The sequence below is a fragment of the Schistocerca cancellata genome, chromosome 3 (genome assembly GCF_023864275.1).
Source record: "Schistocerca cancellata isolate TAMUIC-IGC-003103 chromosome 3, iqSchCanc2.1, whole genome shotgun sequence".
In the NCBI taxonomy this organism is placed as follows: domain Eukaryota; kingdom Metazoa; phylum Arthropoda; class Insecta; order Orthoptera; family Acrididae; genus Schistocerca; species Schistocerca cancellata.
In genome coordinates, this window is record NC_064628.1 from 211,954,587 (window position 1) to 211,974,747 (window position 20,161).

General features: G+C 39.8%; 1 protein-coding gene across 1 annotated transcript in view; it reads left to right on the top strand.

The window, feature by feature from the left end:
* Positions 1-20,161, top strand: part of LOC126174839 (polyadenylate-binding protein 2) — a 115,773-nt gene that overhangs the window by 19,628 nt on the left and 75,984 nt on the right. The window contains exon 3 of the mRNA XM_049921222.1: positions 9,161-9,275. Coding sequence (XP_049777179.1) covers positions 9,161-9,275 — 115 coding nt within the window. The remainder of the gene's footprint in view (positions 1-9,160; positions 9,276-20,161) is intronic.

The following is a 20,161-nucleotide window of genomic DNA, read 5'->3' on the forward strand; positions in this document are numbered from 1 at the left end:
TATGACATAATGTAAGATCTTTTAATGTTTTACACATATGAACGTACGGGCTCTCTACGACATTGTTGCTGCGCAAGCTAGGTGACGCCTGTCATCTGGCGCGCTCTAACAATTGCAGAAACGAACCTGTTTCTAACAGGTCGCAGGAAAATATTCCAAATGGTGGTTTGAAAAGCGTTACCATCGAAGTAAATTTCCTTTTACACAAGTTGAACGATGTGCGAGAATGTACGATGAATTTCTTAAATCACAGAGCGTTTGACTGTCATTTAAAAATCAGCTCTTTGATGACGATTCATTTAGATAAATTTCGAGCCCAGAAGATCAGACATTTATGTTGTTATTAAAAATTTTGCTGGCAAATTTGTGAGATATATCTTAAATTGTAATAGGCGCATAAAAGACCAACATCATATGTAAAAGCTCTGCGTTTCGTGTAACGGCACTATGTATATTAATTTAAACCATTAACTTTTCCTGTTAGTGTGTTTGCGCTACTTAACAGTGATGTTGCTATTGGCTGACTTCATCACATGCTATAAGCTCTGAATACCCGCTGTCATCGGCTGGCGAGATCACGTGACATGAGCTATGACTGGCTTAAAAAAGCGTATCGCAATCTCGATTTCAATGCTTCGGAAAGTAACATGCAGTGTTTGGTGGAATTTGAATTTATACTTTCGTAATACGAAAATAGGCAGCGTACATGTTGCTGCACATCAAAGATTTTTCCAAAACATGTTTATTGCCCTGTGTTTCGTTTTCCAAAGCGCCGGGAAATTCTACGCCCGTGTATAAAATCATAATCATTCAAAGGACTGATAAGTTATACAGTTCGGAGAGAAAATATACTGTCAGTTAATAGGAGAAAAGTATGTTTTCATCTGGTAGAAAGTGTATTTTTAACCGGGAAATCTGGGGAATTTTTTTTCCTTGTCCACGTATACACCCTGTACTTCCAACTTTTCAGCAACCAAAATGTTGCTAGTTATTTCAGTTTGATTATTAAAGCATGCTAAACTTTACCACACACAGCTCTTTATTTCACAGCATCCAACACAGTGTTAAATGTGTGCAGAATACTCCCTCTCACTGCAGAGGGCAGCACAATCCACTCTTCACTTACAAGGAACCCCTTGAGGGCGAGGTTGCAATATTGGCTGCTAATGGCAACTGGGGGGAGGGTGGACTAGAGGCATCCAATGGTGAGCACAGCATGAGGCTACGGAGCATAGTTGAATTGCAAAGTTGATGAGTATCTCACAACAATGCTACACTGCTAGTGGTGTTGATACAAAGCAGAGAAGTGGCATCAACAACAACAAAGCAGATGTTGCATTATGTCTACAACAGCAGTTGCCAAAGTTGACATTTCATCAGAATGAGAAAGAAGTGGCAGGTGAAATATTAACATTATTGCAAGATGAGGCGGTGGAATGTGAGGTGCCAGATATGCTAGACTGTGGGGACAACGTACAAGAGTACAATGACGACGATACTTGCTTAACAGGTTGTGGGGCGGCGGGTGGAATTATTGTTGGTAAATGATGTAGAATGTAACATAGAAAAGATGCATTTCCCGGCCGATGCACCATATGTGGGGCGACGGGTGGAATTTAATTGTTAATATAAATAGAATGTTATGTGGAAAAGATGCATTTCCCGGCCGATTAACCATATGTGAGGCAGCGGGTGGAACTAATTGTTGTTATTTAGGCAGTCTTTTGCCGTTCTAAACACTGGCTCTCTAACTACAATATTGGCAACCAGAAAGTGATTAACAAAACGTGATGCCTGTAATTAGTATTCCTAGTGCCCACTTCATCTGAGAAATACATTTATAGCTACAGCTTATAGCTCTGAGGAATTAGGAGATTGTCTGGGATTCATAATAAAAAAAAATGATTCTCTCTAAAATGTTCACTATATTCTGAAAGTCAACAGACCAAAAAGAATCCACACAATCCAACTATAACTGTTCAAACCAAATGTTTAAGTGAATGCTCGCCATAATTTGATGATAATGTTCATCAAACGCCACGCTAAATAATGGTAGAATGTCTGTCCCATGGCGGCACGTGAAAATACGACCTACGCAAACTGAAGATAGATCATTAAAGTCATCCCAGAATTAACACTTCACTCGTAAACGATTTCATGGTTACGCGTATCCCGAGTAACTTACTATGGCATCCGAGGCTTTTTATAGCAATGATACCGACGCGACGCGAATCCCGGCACAGGTGGTGTGCTATTCAGCGTCTGGAGAGAACTGGGGCCTCCTTTCTCTCGTGCAGCGTTCTTATATATAAAGCCGTGGTGCGGGCGGCTAAGGGAACGCCTGATCAAAATTGCTCTCCCGACTAGCTGCTGGGCTAGTAATGCACCACTTTTAAGTTATCGAATAAATCATTGCTTCCTTTGCTGATGGCTGATGAAGCTCTCAATTTAAATGTGCATTCAGCACACAGGTAAGTGATCATAATAAAAGTTTGACGTGGCTAAGTCAAATATTTTGGGCGAGAGAATTAATTTAATTACACTACACGCGGTAGACGAGCTCTGAACTTGCCCATTGGAGATAAGCTATCACTATAGTTTTATAGTTATTCAATTGAAACTTCTCACATCTTTATGATTATAGCGGATCTCCCTTCTACTTAAATTTAAACATCCTAGTCTCATTTATTAGCCTACTTAATCTATCTTGCTTCCTTAATTTCTAAGACAAAAACCAGAAAATCATGAATTTCAACTAAAATTTTAATTTGTGAGATCCAGAATACTGTTTCTATTGAATTATTATGCAAAAGGAACCTAAATATAAATTTTTAAGTTCCTAGCTCTTTTCTGTTGCGCCAATGATTTTTACAGAAAAACGTCCAAATTTTGAAAATGGTTAAAGTTATTGAACCGATATTAAACACACATTGATTTAGTATTACTCCTGACATGCTAGAAACGTTTCAGGTTATTTACTTGATTTTTAAAGTATTGTGCAACATTTATGACGTCAGAGCTAATTACAGCGGACTGTCTGGCACACAATGGAAAGACTGATGTGAATTTTATACGGCGTGAGTAGGCTGCTTCCCTACAAGGTGAAAGTGATAGTGAAACAGGTGAGACCATTTCATTCGTCATCCTTGTCAACCAGGTGGCCACAAATCCCATGTCCAGTGAAAGGTAGTACAGGACAATCACTGTCTGAGGAGTGGGTGCTAAACATTATACTAAACATTACTAAACATATTTACATACATGTAAGATCATCTGCAGCACAGTAAAAAAAATTTCGAATGAGACTGAAGCAATATGACCGTGTAGCACATAATAAAAACTGATATTCAAAGAGTTAATGTTTCAAGGAGGTTAGAAACAATTTACAAGATATGCATGGTAGTGACCTACTATGTTATGTAAAGCAAACTGCAAATTTCAAGAGAATTAGTGGATGGTTGCATAACTTCAAACTGTGCTACAGATTTGTAATACGTAAGATAATGAAATTTCAAACAAAGCATCGTTACAACAATGCATAGCAAGCTGCAGGATCAGCCCAAAAATTTGTAGATGAGAGAAACTTTGTAATGTTAATGTATATGATCCCACTTCTGGTTACCAATGTTAATGTATACAGGCAGGGAAGGGGGGAGAAGGTTGTTACATATGCCTTATGGCGACAGTGTGCAGGAGTTTGAGCAGTCAGGATTTGGGAGTGTGCATCCAGGGCTGCCATTAAATGACAAAACAGGAAATTAAGTACAGTAAAGAGGATATGTTTCAATGTACGGTGTACAAGGGGTTTGCGTAAGGTCGGAAGTTACCAGGTTTAGGCCAGTCCAGGTGGTCGAACAATTAAATGGGCAACTGAAAGGGAAGTGGTTCATGTTAACTTACATTGGTGGCCGGTCATGAGGTTCTGCCATCCAAAAAGACGTCTGTTCTGCTCGAGGTCTGGATTCCAAGAGAGAGAGGCAACTGTGTTCCGCACCACAGAAATACTCCAGCGTCCACACACGTGACCTGTATCCCATACACGCTGTTGGCTAAAACCAATGGCGTGAATTCGCTAGCAGTTTCAGCAGAGCTCTCAGGACGTTTCTTGTCAGCAGCTTTAACTGGACAGAACTGCCTCGATTTTCAAAGACAGGTAACTTGCGTCACGTAGGCACAACACAAGTTACTCTGGGAGAAAACTTGTAAAGATTTCACTGAGCCTTTGAAATAAATTTTTTAAACCAATTCCCTAAGATATTCCGTGACTGGCTGCCACCATGTACAGTAAGGAATTTGTTTTCAACTCGGACCAATCGAGATTTGAAGAGGAAATGTGTATGAGAGGAATGCTGGAAATACGACGTACCAAGAGAGCTGTATAAAAATCAACTGTATCAGTGCCTTAACGCATTTGTATAAAATTATGCCAACTGTTAATCTGGATGGTAAATTGGCTGGAAGGTTATTTGTTGTGCTGTGAGAAGCTCTTTCTCGTGTGCGTTATCTTGCAGGGGCAGTAGGGAATGTTTACGTCACAGCAAGCAAGAGTGGGAAATGGGCTTAAGCGAACTAAAACTACTGTAAGAGCTCTGCTTTTGGCCAATAGTTGGTCAAAGTAACTTGCTTTTGTTTGATTCCTGGTCTGTCTATAAAAACCATACTCCTTTGCAGCAAACTATTCCTTCTGAAAAATGTGCAACATTGTACGTCATACCACCTGAAACCACTGAATAAATTCGGCCTCCAGGTGTTTGTTTTTTCCATACCTATAAAATATATTATCACACTGTCTGCAACTTATGCCTTAAAGGATATCCTGTTTCATGATAAGCCCCACGACAGACTGTTTTGCCTGTTACATCAATATTATTCTCTATGCATTATTTAAGGGCGGATACCTTGCTAATTGTCCTGGACAGTTTGGAACTCCCAAGGAGTTTACCTTCAGTATTTATGGTACAAACCATTGTGATCACTGTGGTGTGCCATTTTTCATTCTGTGTTCACAGTGCAAGTTAATGGTTTGCTTTGAACATTTCTTGAATGTCGATGATGTCCATTTTATGAAATGTAATACATACATCCCACAGAAGTTTGACCTCTCCCAGACACTCATTTTCTGTCACCTTCCTGATGCACATTGAGTCATTAGTAGCTAATATTTTTCCTCTCATAATTGTTAACTTTTTTAGATAAGGCAACAGATGGCATAAGTGTCTGTTCTCGGTCACCAAAACCATTAGACAATGGATTAGCATGTTAGCTTTCATAACAAAGTTTAGTTTAAGACTCAGCCAAGAGTGAGGAGTTTTTCAGACGTTTGCACAACAATCTGTATTCTTATTGAAAACTACAGTTCTTTGTCATATTTCTAACATAATAGTGACTTCCTACTAGTTCTTTAGTGCTGCACTGATGATTATATGAAATTTGTAATGGTTTCCTGACACGTGAGAGTCTTTTAATGCCATAATATTAACTTTTCGGTATACGGCAATGAAGTACCAATTTTCGAGAATGCTCCAAGTGAGACGTAACTTTATTTTTTTGAACTAATTAAAAACTTTGTTGCTGTATACACCTAATGGATTCCCTTCAACAATTTTTAAAATGGAAGCTATAGGGTGCGTAAGGCACCTGTAACCTGTGTAACCTGGTGCATTGTAATGGTACGAAATGAAACTGCAATAGCTCTAGATACAGTGGTTTAACACAAACTTTCCTGCATACTCTCAGTAATCATTGTGTTGCGTATCAAGAGAAACAGGCAGATGTCTGGTTTTCATAAAGAATGGGTCAACAGTTTTGTCATCAGAACTGTAGTCCCCTTTTTTTTGTTGAACCTGTATCAAGTAGGTGCAGGAATTAATATCCGACTGATGTCTTACCAACATTTCTTTCATCAGAAAACCCTCTTTCAAATTTTTGAAGACTTACTCAGCATAAGTCCTCTTTGCTTGACTTTCTATTACTTTGGGAGAGGAAGCAGCAGATGCTTAATTTTGCACACGTTATCATTTTCTTGTCTTGCTACTGTTGTATGCCAGAAGAGTGTATTAATGAAGGGCTAAGTGTGTCTTCCACATTCCCAAAATAAATTTCTCTGCCCAATAATTGTTCAAAATCATGGTATTTTAAGTCTATATCAACTAGGTTGCAGGTGCCATTTCTCACTACTACCTGTGCTGTGTCACAGGCATTGTCAGTTCAGTAACAATGAATATATTTTCAAACCCAAATATCCTATTGTAACATGGATTTGTTTTTGATGTTGCTGAAAATGTTGACGGGTGGTCCTTATATTAATTTGAATGTAATTTTTGTTTCATAATTTGCTGCATACATTTTAACACTTATTTTTACCTACTTCTGATTTTTTGCCTCCTGGCCTCTGAAACTCGTATCCGAATGTTTTGTATCATATCTGAATGTGTTTTCATGTAGAAGTACAAGTAATAAACTGTCATTGGTTATTGCCCTTCACTTTACTATTATCACCAAGTCCCAAAAGAAGCTGTGTTTCTGCTTTAGGAAGATAAGTTTATAGTCTGTCATTTTACCAGGTGACTCGGAAAGAAAGAAAAGAAAGAAAGGAAGAACAGATTTCAGTTGTTCATTACAGTCAAACAATATAACATGGATAAACATTGAGCGTGTCATTGGATAGAGGAAGGTTCAAAGTTTTGACACAGCTACATTGGTGTTTGTCTGTTTGTTCATTTGTTTGTTGCAATGTGGTGACATCATCACAAGAGAAATTATTTTGTGTGTTGGAATTTGCACAAAGTCAATCCATTGTTAAAGTAGAACATGCATTTCACCATTGATTCAGTTAGAAGTTGCCTCTGTTCAAGCAGATTTACGAGTGGCATACAAAATTCCTGGAAGGTAGTTGTGCGTGCAAAGGGAAGAGCACTGTTGGACCATACATGTGTGATGAAAATGTAGTGTATCAGAGATGCATTCACATGGAGCCCTTGGAAATAAGACAGACAGGCAGGCCAGGAACATCGTGGCATGTTCTGAAATGATGCCTGCATGTGAAAGTTGGAGTTACGGCAGCAGTTGCATCGTGGTAATCATAACAAAGGGTGTGAATTTTGCATTTCAGTTTTCCAGGATATGGCAGAGGACATTTCTTCTGAAAGGCTCATCTTTTTGGACGAATCAATGTTTCATCTATCGGGTAAAGTAAACTGCCATAGTGTAAGAATTTGGGGGTCACAAACTCTGGTGTTGTCGTTGAACATGAAATCCCGAAACTCGATGTTTTGTGCTGTTCCTGCTAACAAAGTTTATAGACTTTTCTTTTTTTGAGAGGAATTTGTAACAGGAATGTCATAACAGGGCATGCCGCAGAATTGGTTATTTCCTCAACTTCATGAATATTCCAATAATTTTATTTTTGTGTGTGATGGCTTACTGTGTCACTTTCACCTGGAGGTGCGTCGTTATCTTAATACCACCATCCTACAGTGTTGGATTGGAAGAGGTGGACAACAAGATCTTGTTCGTTGGTTTAGGCCTCCCGTGTCGCCATACTTCACACCTTGCAATTTTTTTCTTGGGGTACATTCAAAAGCTGAGAAATGAAGTTGTTGAAGCTGTCAATTTAATAAACAGTGACCATTTGATTCATGTGTGGATTGAAATGGACTGTCATTTTGATGTTTCCCAGGCAATGCATTGGGCTCATGTTGAACTCAGTGTCTGTGCAAATATAAAACTTTGAACCTTCCGCTATCTAGTCGTGTGTGTAATGTATTTATTTCATTATTTCTCTGCAATAAGCAGTTGAAATCAGTTCTTCATTTTTTTAATCGCCCTGTATTTATTTTAAAATTATAAAGTGCTACTATTTAGTTTCTCCTCTGTTACAGCTGATCAGTGATGTAATGGAGTGGATAAAATTTATTAGACAGCCCCTCTCCAAATATCCAGTTGTGCAATTAAGGAAGAATCTTCTGTACTTGATGAAATTTTAGTAAGAGAGATCTTATAAATGCGACCCTTCAGCAAATTCCATGAACAGAAACATGAAAATAGCTAATGGGCCATTTTGTAAATCTGATCCCATTATATCACCATTGTACTATTTCTTGTCATTGGTCTTCTGGCAGGTTTGAAACAGCTTGCTGCAAATTTCCCTTGTGTGCAAATCTCTTCTTTTCAGAGCACAAAAATGTGAAGAGAAACTGAGTTATACCTCAACACGTACTTTTTTAATTTTCGGTAGTCTGTACCATGTAATAACCAATGGTTTTTTTTTAACAGTGATATTCAAAAATAGGACAGTCTTCATATACTGATAAATGTATTTTAAATCTCAAGTGGGTGTGCCTTTGTATAAATGTGTCAACCACAAATAGAGTAGTATTGTACTGTTCCATTGTTGCTTGACAGCTGAGAGTCCATACCTATTCCTTCATTATTGCTTCAGCTAATCCAGTGCTAAGTCATGCTGTCATACGTCCAAGTGGGCAGCAGTAATATAAAATAAAGTGCATGCTAGGTGAGAAAAGTGTACAATCTGTGCAAGGAAATGACCCAGATTCCAAGCTAGCGGCACAGTCACCATAATGAGGTAGCTGGATAAGAGATAATTAGCAATATAATAAGTGGTTGGCTGTGATCTAATGCAACTGTGCTGTCTTAAGGCTTGTACGCATCGTGTGAGTGATATAATGAAAGTAATTTATTTTTAATTAAACAAAGTTTTAGCTCATATAATGTAAGTTTATTGTATCATTGTTTAATTAAACTAAGATTAAACTGTGGCATTGCTCATTCATGTTTACCTTGGCAACATGAAGACAGCTACCTTTTAAATGTGTACAGAGTGCACCATGGACTTGCTTGTGTTACAAAAATCAATGCACCCACACCCGAGGGTTAAACAGCCTGAAGATGCTTTTAAGACTTAATATCTTGTTAATGTTGTAACAGTGTCTTTGATTTTCACGCAGACATTTCTTATGTTCATAAAGAAGTGTAATATGTAAAACAACTGCATTATGATGAAACTGTGTTTAGTTTTTGTCTACTTTCCTGTATACTATTTTTTTAAAAAGTGAATTAACATACGCGTTTTATAATTGGCTATAATGCAAGGTATTGGCATCCAGAGGTGGCGTGAACTTACATTATATTTTTATTTGAGGAATTGGAGGCCATTAAAGCAAGAGTGAGAGAAATGGAAGAAGAAGCAGAGAAATTAAAGCAGCTGCAATCAGAGGTTGATAAACAGATGAATTTGGGAAGTCCACCTGGAATGAGTAAGTATTCTTCCTACAAGGTAATAAAGTTATATCTTGTGTAGATTTGTAAATTGCATCTGCTTTAATACCTATGCCTTGTGATACTAATATTCATTCTTGACAAATGGAATAAGGAACAAAAAGAGCAGCAAAATCCCCTTCATTTTTTTAAAGCTGAATCATGTTAACATGATCAGTAAACAAAGAGAAAATGTTGAGATTCTAAAGCACTACGTATTACATCTGACTCTGATCAATAGACAGATTTGTATAAGAAACAGAAAATTTCCTAGCTTTGGAAAAAGCCCACGTTTATTTTAACCCACCCCCCCTCGAAATCTCTCTCTCTCTCTCTCTCTCTCTCTCTCCTACACACACACACACACACACACACGAACCTCTCTAACATGATTTGCAGGTTTTTGTATTAAACTGTTGTTTGCAATGAATATGTGTAAAGCCATCTCATATTTTCTTCCTTAACTGCAGCTTCGAAAGAACAGCTGGGTAAAAACATAAGTTAAAAAAGCAAGCACCCGTCCACTAATGATTCAGATACCTTAATTGTAAATGTGGACTGCCAAAACCAGATAGTAATACAAGACTCCAATATGAGGAATCATGAAAACAGTGTTAAAATAGCTTTACAACTTTAAGGAGAACTGTAGTTATTTGTGCTGCCAGATCAAGGTATAATACTGTGCTAGCTTCAAGCAGAACTTTATTTATTTGTGGTGCTTTGTAATGATGTCTTCTGCGTGTCATGCTGTTTGGCTCAACTTGCACGCTTTGTGCGGATCCTTGTGCTACCCCTGCCATTATCTTCAGCTTTCAGCTCATGTGGTTGGATATGATGTCCCAACAATAGTCACTGAAGTACATGTCATTCATAGGCTGAATAAAAAAAAGGTATTATGGATATTTTTGAGTATATTGATTCAACTATTCGAAACTACCTTTAAGTATTCTGAACCAACTAACTCAACTGAAAAACAGGAGATTTCTGTAAAACTTTGAGCAAGTACTAGATGCCAGATAAGATTTTAGACCTTGGTATGTCAGCTTCAAAGAGATTCAGGTGACATCTACTGGCCCATTACTTTAAATTATGAGAGCTTTCAGGATGTGTTGACATCTTATTGCTTTTCATCAGCAGGGCCCAGATTTTTGCGTTTTTATAAATGGGTTTTAGCAGTTTATTCTCTTGTTCTAGTCCTTTGTAGGTTTAAACAAACTATTTTAGCATTTAGTGGAAAATATGACAAACAATAATGTTAAAATAGAAAATTTTGTTATTTTGGCACAGTTATTCTAGTTATTTGTGGAAAATACAGTTAACAATTCCTTATATCATCAATAAAAAACGCATAAACAGTTAGTTGGGTATGTACCTGTGCTATCATTGTTTTATCTTTTTATAATACTTTAATCAAAAATCTTTTATTGAAAAATAAATAAATATAAAAGTATTAAACACACTAAGACATTAGCTATAAGCCTGCCACAACAGTCAGTGGTCTTGTCAACTGAAAGGCAGTTACAATAGTCACCAGTGTCTGTTTAAATATCAGCAATAGCCTTTTCATACACCTGTTTCAAATAATTTTTGTGCAGTGTCAACTCATGTGGTATGTTGCGGCCACTGATACGCTCTAGAAAGCTGTTAAAAATATGGTTGTTCAGCACGTTCCATGGTACTTTCACAGACGCTAGAGCCTCACATAAGCCTACATTAAAGCTATCCACTGCACTACTGGTCAAAGACAAAATTGTTGATTGAATCTGTTGTTTGTTCTTCTTCTTCCTAGTGGCACTTGTAATGTGAGCTGCAGAAGCTTTGTGCCGAAGGAAATGTGACTTTATTGTAGCTTACCTAAAATTGAATCAAATGAATACTAAGAAGATAGCAGTAACTAAAAAATAAGAACATGATCATGTAAAATGTCATCTTTGAGTCTCACATACATGTCTGTAAACTAATTTAAATTTTGATTTGAAAAGCCGAGGGAAGAAGAGTAGCAAGGAGACTGTTAGATAAAATGAATGATAAAAATAACCTGTGTTTGTTTGCTTTTTTTGTCAGGCTTTGCAAAAAAATTACTCTGCCATCAGTTGTAAAATTGAATTCTCCCCAGTCTTCTGCTGGAAAAAGACCAAATTTTGACAATTTCTGTTTATGCACAACAAAATAACCTATAAAGCATACTTCTTAAAGCTAGTCAACACAACACGCAACTTTCCTTTGTAACTAGAAAAATACTCAGGTGCTAATGATTAACGTAGTTCTTTTGATATACGACTCCGTTGTCAGATAATGTGAAAATTACCAAACTATCTGTTTAATAAGTCATGGTTCCAAAATACTAATTCGAATTCTTTACAGATGAATGGAAAAACTGGTAGAAGCCGACCTTGGGGAGGATCAGTTTGGATTCTGTAGAAATGTAGGAAAACGTGAGGCAATACTGAACCTAAGTCTTATCTTAGAAGATTGGTTAAAGAAAGGCATTTGTAGACTCGGAGAAAGCTTTTCAAAATCTTTACTGGAATACTCTTTCAAATTCCGAAGGTGGCAGGAATCAAATACAGGGAACAAAAGGCTATTTATAATTTGTATAGAAACCAGAAGGCAGTTAGAAGAGTTGAGGGGCATGAAAGGAATGCAATTGTTGAGAAGGGAGTGAGGCAAGGTTGTAACCTATCCCCAGTGCTATTTAATCTGTACATTGAACAAGCAGTTAAGGAAAGGAAAGAAAAATTTGTAGTAGGAATTAAAATCCAGGGAGAAATAAAAACCTTGAGGTTTGCTGATGACATTGTAATTCTGTCAGAGAAAGCAAAGGACTTGGAAGAACAGTTGAATGGAATGGACAGTCTTGAAGGGAGGCTATAAGATGGACATATAAAAAAGCAAAATGAGGATAATGGAATGTAGTTGAATTAAATCAGGCGATGCTGAGGGAATTTGATTAGGAAATGGTAGATGAGTTTTGCTATTTGGGGAGCAAAGTAACTGATGATGGTCAAAGTAAAGAGGATATAAAATGTAGGCTGGCAATGGCAAGGAAAGTGTTTCTGAAGAAGAGAAATTTGTTAACATAGTGTCAGGAAGTCTTTTCTGAAAGTATTTGTATGGAGTATAGCGATGTATGGAAGTGAATCATGGCCAATAAACAGTTCAGACAAGAAAAGGATAGAAGCTTTTGAAATGCGGTGTTACAGACGAATTGTGAAGATTAGATGGGTATATCACATAACTAATGAAGAAGTACTGAATAGAATTGGGGGAGAAGAGAAATTTGTGGCACAACTTGACTAGAAGTAGGGATTCATTGGTAGGACATTGTCTGATGCATTAAGGGATCACCAATTAAGTACTTGCGGGAAGTGTGGAGGGTAAAAATCATAGACTGAGACCAAGAGATGAATGCACTAAGCAGATTTAGAAGGTTGCAGTAGTTACTCGGAGATGAAGAGGCTTGCACAGGATAGAATAGCATGGAGAGCTGCATCAAGCCAGACTTTGGACTGAAGACGATGAAGACGACGACGACAATTGTTGGATAACATTTAAGTAAAGGCCGGCTGGGTTTGTCAGAATGCAGCAGCATGTGGAAATACTCCAAATTTGACAATGCCTCATACACGTTATTGATTTCAATGTGGGCAATATTTCTTACACATTCTGAACTACAAAAAACATGAAGTAAGGAAAAGACAACCATTCAGCAATAGTGGATCAATGCTTGGGCTACCTAAACACGTAACAGAAACAGTATTCATGCTAGCTTTAAAGCACTAGCACGTTTTCTAACAAACATGGCCCCATTCACACACACAACAACGCAGATACCCAAGTGCATATTCGTATGGCCAGAGAAAGACTAATTACTGATTGTGGAGATTAGTGGAGATGGTGGATGTGGGGAGGAGCTAGGGATGGTAGGGGAGGCAGGTCTTCGAATGGATGACTCTGCAACTGCACAACACGACAAAGGGAGTAGAGAAGGTACAGCAAACAGAGATGTAGGAAGAGGAAGAAATGGGTGAGGTGGAGGATAAAGGTGAATGTGAAGAAGGAGAAAGGGGGGAGGGAGGGGAGACAGAGAGAGACAGAGAGGGAGACCACATGGAGGGGGGTTCAGATGCAGAGCAATGGTAGAAGGCAGTGCTTAATCTGGACGGAGGAGGCGGAGGAGGAGTGATGTAGAGAGAAGGGAAAAGGTAAGGTGAGGCAGTGGGAACAGGTTAGTGGAGATACAGGCCTAGAGGTGTGCGAGAATGCAGGATGTCTTGTAAGAGAGAATTCATTTGTGTAGTTCAGAGAGAAACTTTTGTTGGAAGGGTCTATACAACTGGCCCCGTGTAATGAAGCAGCTGTTGAAGTCATTTGTGTTGTGGTGTGCAGTATGTTGTCAGAGCGGAAATACTCTTTGAGGATGGTGCACTAGAGATGGATGGATGTACTTATGGAGCCAACTGTGAGGTGGAGACTAACATCTAGGAAGGTGGCTAGATGAATTGAAAAGAACCAGATGAAATGGATTTGGGAATAGGTGAGATTTTGGATGAAAGAGCAAAGGTTGTTCGTGATTGGAGTCCAGATCATGAAAATGTCATCAGTGAATTTGAACTAGACAAGAGATTTTAGGTGCTGACTGTATAGGAATGATTCCTCCAGGTAGCAAATAAATAGGTTGGCATTGAATGTTGCCATGTGAGTACCCATGGCAGTAACTAGGATTTGTTTGCAAATTTGACCTTTGAAAATGAAATAATTTTGGGTCAGGTTGTGGTGGCTGTAGTTCACTTCCAAATTCATGTCTGTAACCTCCCATTGTACATTAGACACTGCTCACTTCCTTCAGTGCCTCTCCATGGTTCCTCTCCCAGTACCAGCACACTCCTTGTTGGTCACTGTTAAAGTGATTTCTTTGTACGCAAACATCCCCCATGTCTATGCTCTTGGGGCCGCCAAACTTTCTTTTTCCACATCCTACTGATACCAACCCCATCCTCTCTTTCCTAATCCTCTTAGGCAACCATATCCTGACCTACAAATATTTCTCTTTCAAAAGCCAACTATACAAACAAATGTCGTAGGTACTTGCTTAGCATCATCCTATGCATATATATATATATATATATATATATATATATATATATATATATATATATATATCGACCTGCCAGCGCTTTTGTTTGGTAAGTCTCATCATCTTTCTTTTTAAATATATTTTTCCCACGGGAAACATTCCACGTGGGAAAAATATATTTAAAAAGAAAGATGATGAGACTTACCAAACAAAAGCGCTGGCAGGTCGATAGACACACAAACATACACACAAAATCCTAGCTTTCGCAACCAACGGTTGCCTCGTCAGGAAAGAGGGAAGGAGAAGGAAAGACAAAAGGATATGGGTTTTAAGGGAGAGGGTAAGGAGTCATTCCAATCCCGGGAGCGGAAAGACTTACCTTAGGGGGGGAAAAAAGGACAGGTATACACTCGCACACACACATATCCATCCACACATACACAGACACAAGCAGACATTTGTAAAGGCAGAGAGTTTCGTCAGAGATGTCAGTCGGGACGGAAGTACAGAGGCAAAGATGATGTTGAAAGACAGGTGAGGTATGAGCGGCGGCAGATTGAAATTAGAAATTAGCGGAGATTGAGGCCTGGCGGATAGCGAGAAGAGAGGATATGCTGAAGGGCAAGTTCCCATCTCCGGAGTTCTGACAGGTTGGTGTTAGTGGGAAGTATCCAGATAACCCGGACGGTGTAACACTGTGCCAAGATGTGCTGGCCGTGCACCAAGGCATGTTTAGCCACAGGGTGATCCTCATTGCCAACAAACACTGTCTGCCTGTGTCCATTCATGCGAATGGACAGTTTGTTGCTGGTCATTCCCACATAGAACGCTTCACAGTGTAGGCAGGTCAGTTGGTAAATCACGTGGGTGCTTTCACACGTGGCTCTGCCTTTGATCGTGTACACCCTCCGGGTTACAGGACTGGAATAGGTGGTGGTGGGAGGGTGCATGGGACAGGTTTTACACCGGGGGCGGTTACAGGGGTAGGAGCCAGAGGGTAGGGAAGGTGGTTTGGGGATTTCATAGGGATGAACTAAGAGGTTACGAAGGTTAGGTGGACGGCGGAAAGACACTCTTGGTGGAGTGGGGAGGATTTCATGAAGGATGGATCTCATTTCAGGGCAGGATTTGAGGAAGTCGTATCCCTGCTGGAGAGTCACATTCAGAATCTGATCCAGTCCCGGAAAGTATCCTGTCACAAGTGGGGCACTTTTGGGGTTCTTCTGTGGAAGGTTCCGGGTTTGAGGAGATGAGGAAGTGGCTCTGGTTATTTGCTTCTGTACCAGGTCAGGAGGGTAGTTACGGGATGCAAAAGCTGTTTTCAGGTTGTTGGTGTAATGGTTCAAGGATTCCGGACTGGAGCAGATTCGTTTGCCACGGAGACCTAGGCTGTAGGATTTAACCAAACAGCCCTAGTCAAAGATTTACTGTCCTACACCCGTACTCTCTGCTGGAAATATCACTTTGCCACGAAGAAAAATGATCCTAATCCTACTCCTAATGATCCAACTCCCCAAGATACTATCCAAATTGAACCATGCCTGGAACAGTTCCGTCCTCCGTCACAGCGGGACCCACCTCCTCTTCCTCAAAATCACCCTCTCCTAACCTTCCAGGAATTTCTGACTTCCAGCCTTGCCTCCCAGTCCTTCTTAAAAAACCTTAATCCTACTCCCAACATCACCACTGCTGAAGCCCAGGCTATCCGTGATCTGAAGGCTGACCAATCCATCGTCATTCTTCCGGCGGACAAGGGTTCCACGACTGTGGTACTTGATCGTCGGGAGTATGTGGCTGAGGGACTGCGTCAGCTTTCAGACAACACTACTTACAAAGTTTGCCATGGTAATCCCATTCCTGATGTCCAGGCGGATTCCCACGTGGAATGTTTCCCTCTATTATATTAATATCATTAATTTGAACCCAACAATCACGTTTGTTATTGTTATTGTCACTGTTACATTTCGTAGTCTTTTCTGTCATCTTATTTCCTCCTTCTGTTTTTGCCAGCAGTTTTACTTTCTATTCACTTTCTCCTTTTTTACAGTAATCCAGTATACAATTTTATCCCGCCGATATATACTCAATAATACGTAATAATACGTAACCCACTTCCAAACCATAACCAAAATTTTTTTTCCGCTTTCAACACTACCGCTGCTATAAAATCCATCGTTTCCAGTTCACAAACAGTTCCTTTCAGATATTAAACAACCTTTTCGGCTAGTTTTAATATCTTTTGCTTTATTTCCATTTCCGTTTTTCTCACATCATCGATCATTTTTAGCCGCTTCCCACAGGTTTTAACGCCATTATTTCTTCATCAGACAATTGTTAGCTTCATTTCCATAATCTGCCACCACCAAACCACCCTTTTAATACATCCTCACGTAGTTTTTTCGAAATTTTCCCGTATTTCTCCACCCTTTAACGTGTTTTGGCGGCAACACAACCACCTAACCTTTATGCACATCATTATCTACCTACACAAGTTCACCACAGGATCAACATAGCCCAGCTCTAACCAACCCTTTTTCGCCTTTTTTCACACCAGATCTCCATTTGCTTTCTAGTTTTACCTTTATCTCTCCCCATATATTTTTATATTTATTTTCATTTTCATTTCAGCCTCGTGTTCCACTTTCCACCTTATAGTACCATGTCACCCTCACAACACCTCCACAACGACCCCATTAAGTTTTATTTACATTCCCTCCGCAAACATGCCTTCGCCCTAGCCAGATTACACTCCCATATTTTATTTTCTCAGGCTTGTCTGACATTTGGCATCACCCCCAAAGGCCTCACACTTAAAGTTCCCATCTCTGGCTGCAACCCTTCTTTCCATCAGTCCCTATACCAGTTCCAAACCGAACAATCCATTGCCCTCACCCACCTAATCCTTCACTTACACATCCACTCAGCCAATCAACACACCCATCAACTCCTGTCCCTAATAAAAGTCCTCAATCTTTCCTCTCCCACATCCACACCGGTTGTTCAGAGCATCCTCCTACAGGCCAACCGCAAATTAGAACAGCATGCCACCCTCCACCTTAAAAAACTATCCAATCTCCTGGTTTCCCACCGCCGGAAAGGCAACTCACTCACCCTTCACAACCTTTCCAGCAAACCTCAACCTCCTCTCATTGCACACAAACCCAGTCTCTCCCATCTACTCAATCTCCCACTTCCAGCTCCACTCCCTCCAAAACCTCAAAATTCCAATCAACACAATCTGGAACCACAACACCCCAATCCAGTAGTTAACCTCTCCTCCAAACCTCTCTCCCAATCCGAAACCTCTGTCCTATCCAAAGGCCTCACCTTCAGCCCCACTCCCAGATTTAACCAAACAGCCCTAGTCAAAGATTTACTGTCCTACACCCGTACTCTCTGCTGGAAATATCACTTTGCCACAAAGAAAAATTATCCTAATCCTACTCCTAATGATCCAACTCCCCAAGATACTATCCAAATTGAACCATGCCTGGAACAGTTCCGTCCTCCGTCACAGCGGGACCCACCTCCTCTTCCTCAAAATCACCCTCTCCTAACCTTCCAGGAATTTCTGACTTCCAGCCTTGCCTCCCAATCCTTCTTAAAAAACCTTAATCCTACTCCCAACATCACCACTGCTGAAGCCCAGGCTATCCGTGATCTGAAGGCTGACCAATCCATCGTCATTCTTCCGGCGGTCAAGGGTTCCACGACTGTGGTACTTGATCGTCGGGAGTATGTGGCTGAGGGACTGCGTCAGCTTTCAGACAACACTACTTACAAAGTTTGCCATGGTAATCCCATTCCTGATGTCCAGGCGGAGCTTCAAGGAATCCTCAGAACCTTAGGCCCCCTACATAACCTTTCACCTGACTCCATCAACCTCCTGACCCCACCAACACCCCGCACCCCTACCTTCTACCTTCTTCCCAAAATTCACAAACCCAATCATCCCGGCCGTCCCATTGTAGCTGGTTACCAAGCCCCCACAGAACGCATCTCTGCCTACGTAGATCAACACATTCAACCCATTACATGCAGTCTCCCATCTTTCATCAAAGACACCAACCACTTTCTCGAACGCCTGGAATCCCTACCCAGTCTGTTACCCCCGGAAACCATCCTTGTAACCATTGATGCCACTTCCTTATACACAAATATTCCGCATGTCCAGGGCCTCGCTGCGATGGAGCACTTCCTTTCACGCCGATCACCTGCCGCCCTACCTAAAACCTCTTTCCTCATTACCTTAGCCAGCTTCATCCTGACCCACAACTTCTTCACTTTTGAAGGCCAGACATACCAACAATTAAAGGGAACAGCCATGGGTACCAGGATGGCCCCCTCGTACGCCAACCTATTCATGGGTCGCTTAGAGGAAGCCTTCTTGGTTACCCAGGCCTGCCAACCCAAAGTTTGGTACAGATTTATTGATGACATTTTCATGATCTGGACTCACAGTGAAGAAGAACTCCAGAATTTCCTCTCCAACCTCAACTCCTTTGGTTCCATCAGATTCACCTGGTCCTACTCTAAATCCCATGCCACTTTCCTTGACGTTGACCTCCACCTGTCCAATGGCCAGCTTCACACGTCCGTCCACATCAAACCCACCAACAAGCAACAGTACCTCCATTATGACAGCTGCCACCCATTCCACATCAAACGGTCCCTTCCCTACAGCCTAGGTCTCCGTGGCAAACGAATCTGCTCCAGTCCGGAATCCTGGAACCATTACACCAACAACCTGAAAACAGCTTTTGCCATTGTTGTTGACAAGTTTAGCAAAATATGTTTCCATCAGAGGCATGCCCACCACTATTACATTCTGCTGTACTCATAATATGCAAAAGAGTTTACAAAACAAAAGATGAATCATTGCTAAAATATGATTATTTCATAAATTAATCCAGAAATGAATTTAATAATTAGTGTTAGATTGTGCAATTAATAATGTGAATTTTAAGTAAACCACAAATTTTGTAATTTCAAATGTTTTAAGAGTAATTTTAACTGTTAGTACATGTTGATTGTAACACATTAATTTCTTTTTTATACATTTTAGTCTGAAATATAATACATCGCATGCAAAATCATATCAATTCTTTTAATGAAACAGCTGAGATAATTTTAACCTATGCGAGATTGGAGATTATACATGGTATCGATTACCTCTATTTAAAAAAAGGTATTGTTAGAGGAGGCAGAGCTTTGACATGTAGTATACAGTATTATTTGTTAATGAGTTTGACTTTTTAAGATATTCTAACTTGCACATACAATTATAAGCTGCCATGTGGTCTGTATGAACTAACAAAATAATTCAAAATAATCTTCAGGAGTGCTGCTAATGTAATGCGGCCCGGTATCATGGTATGTACACCAGACGGCAATAAAATAAAATCAATAAACATGAATGTCTTGTCATTCAGGCTTATCTTTGGCTAGTAGATGAGTAATACCACTATGTTCATAGAATCTTAAGTGATAAGCTAGATAACTGTTGTGCTAGATACATTTGAGTAGCTCAGATCCAAAAGCTGCTAACTGCATGATAAGCGAAACTGAGATAATTGTGGAAAAACTCATCCTATCCAAACTATTAGTTAAAAATTTCATTTCTTTTCTAAAAATAAATAAAAACATGATTAATTACATGGTGTTAATTTCAGTGATATGTTAGGAATGACAGAAAGGTCGAATTTAATTGTGGCAAATGGGTCATTCCATGTCAACTCAACGCATCTCTCAACCTGACTCTCTCGGATTTCTTTCAGATTGGTGCATTCAGTGACCCAGGTAAGAGAT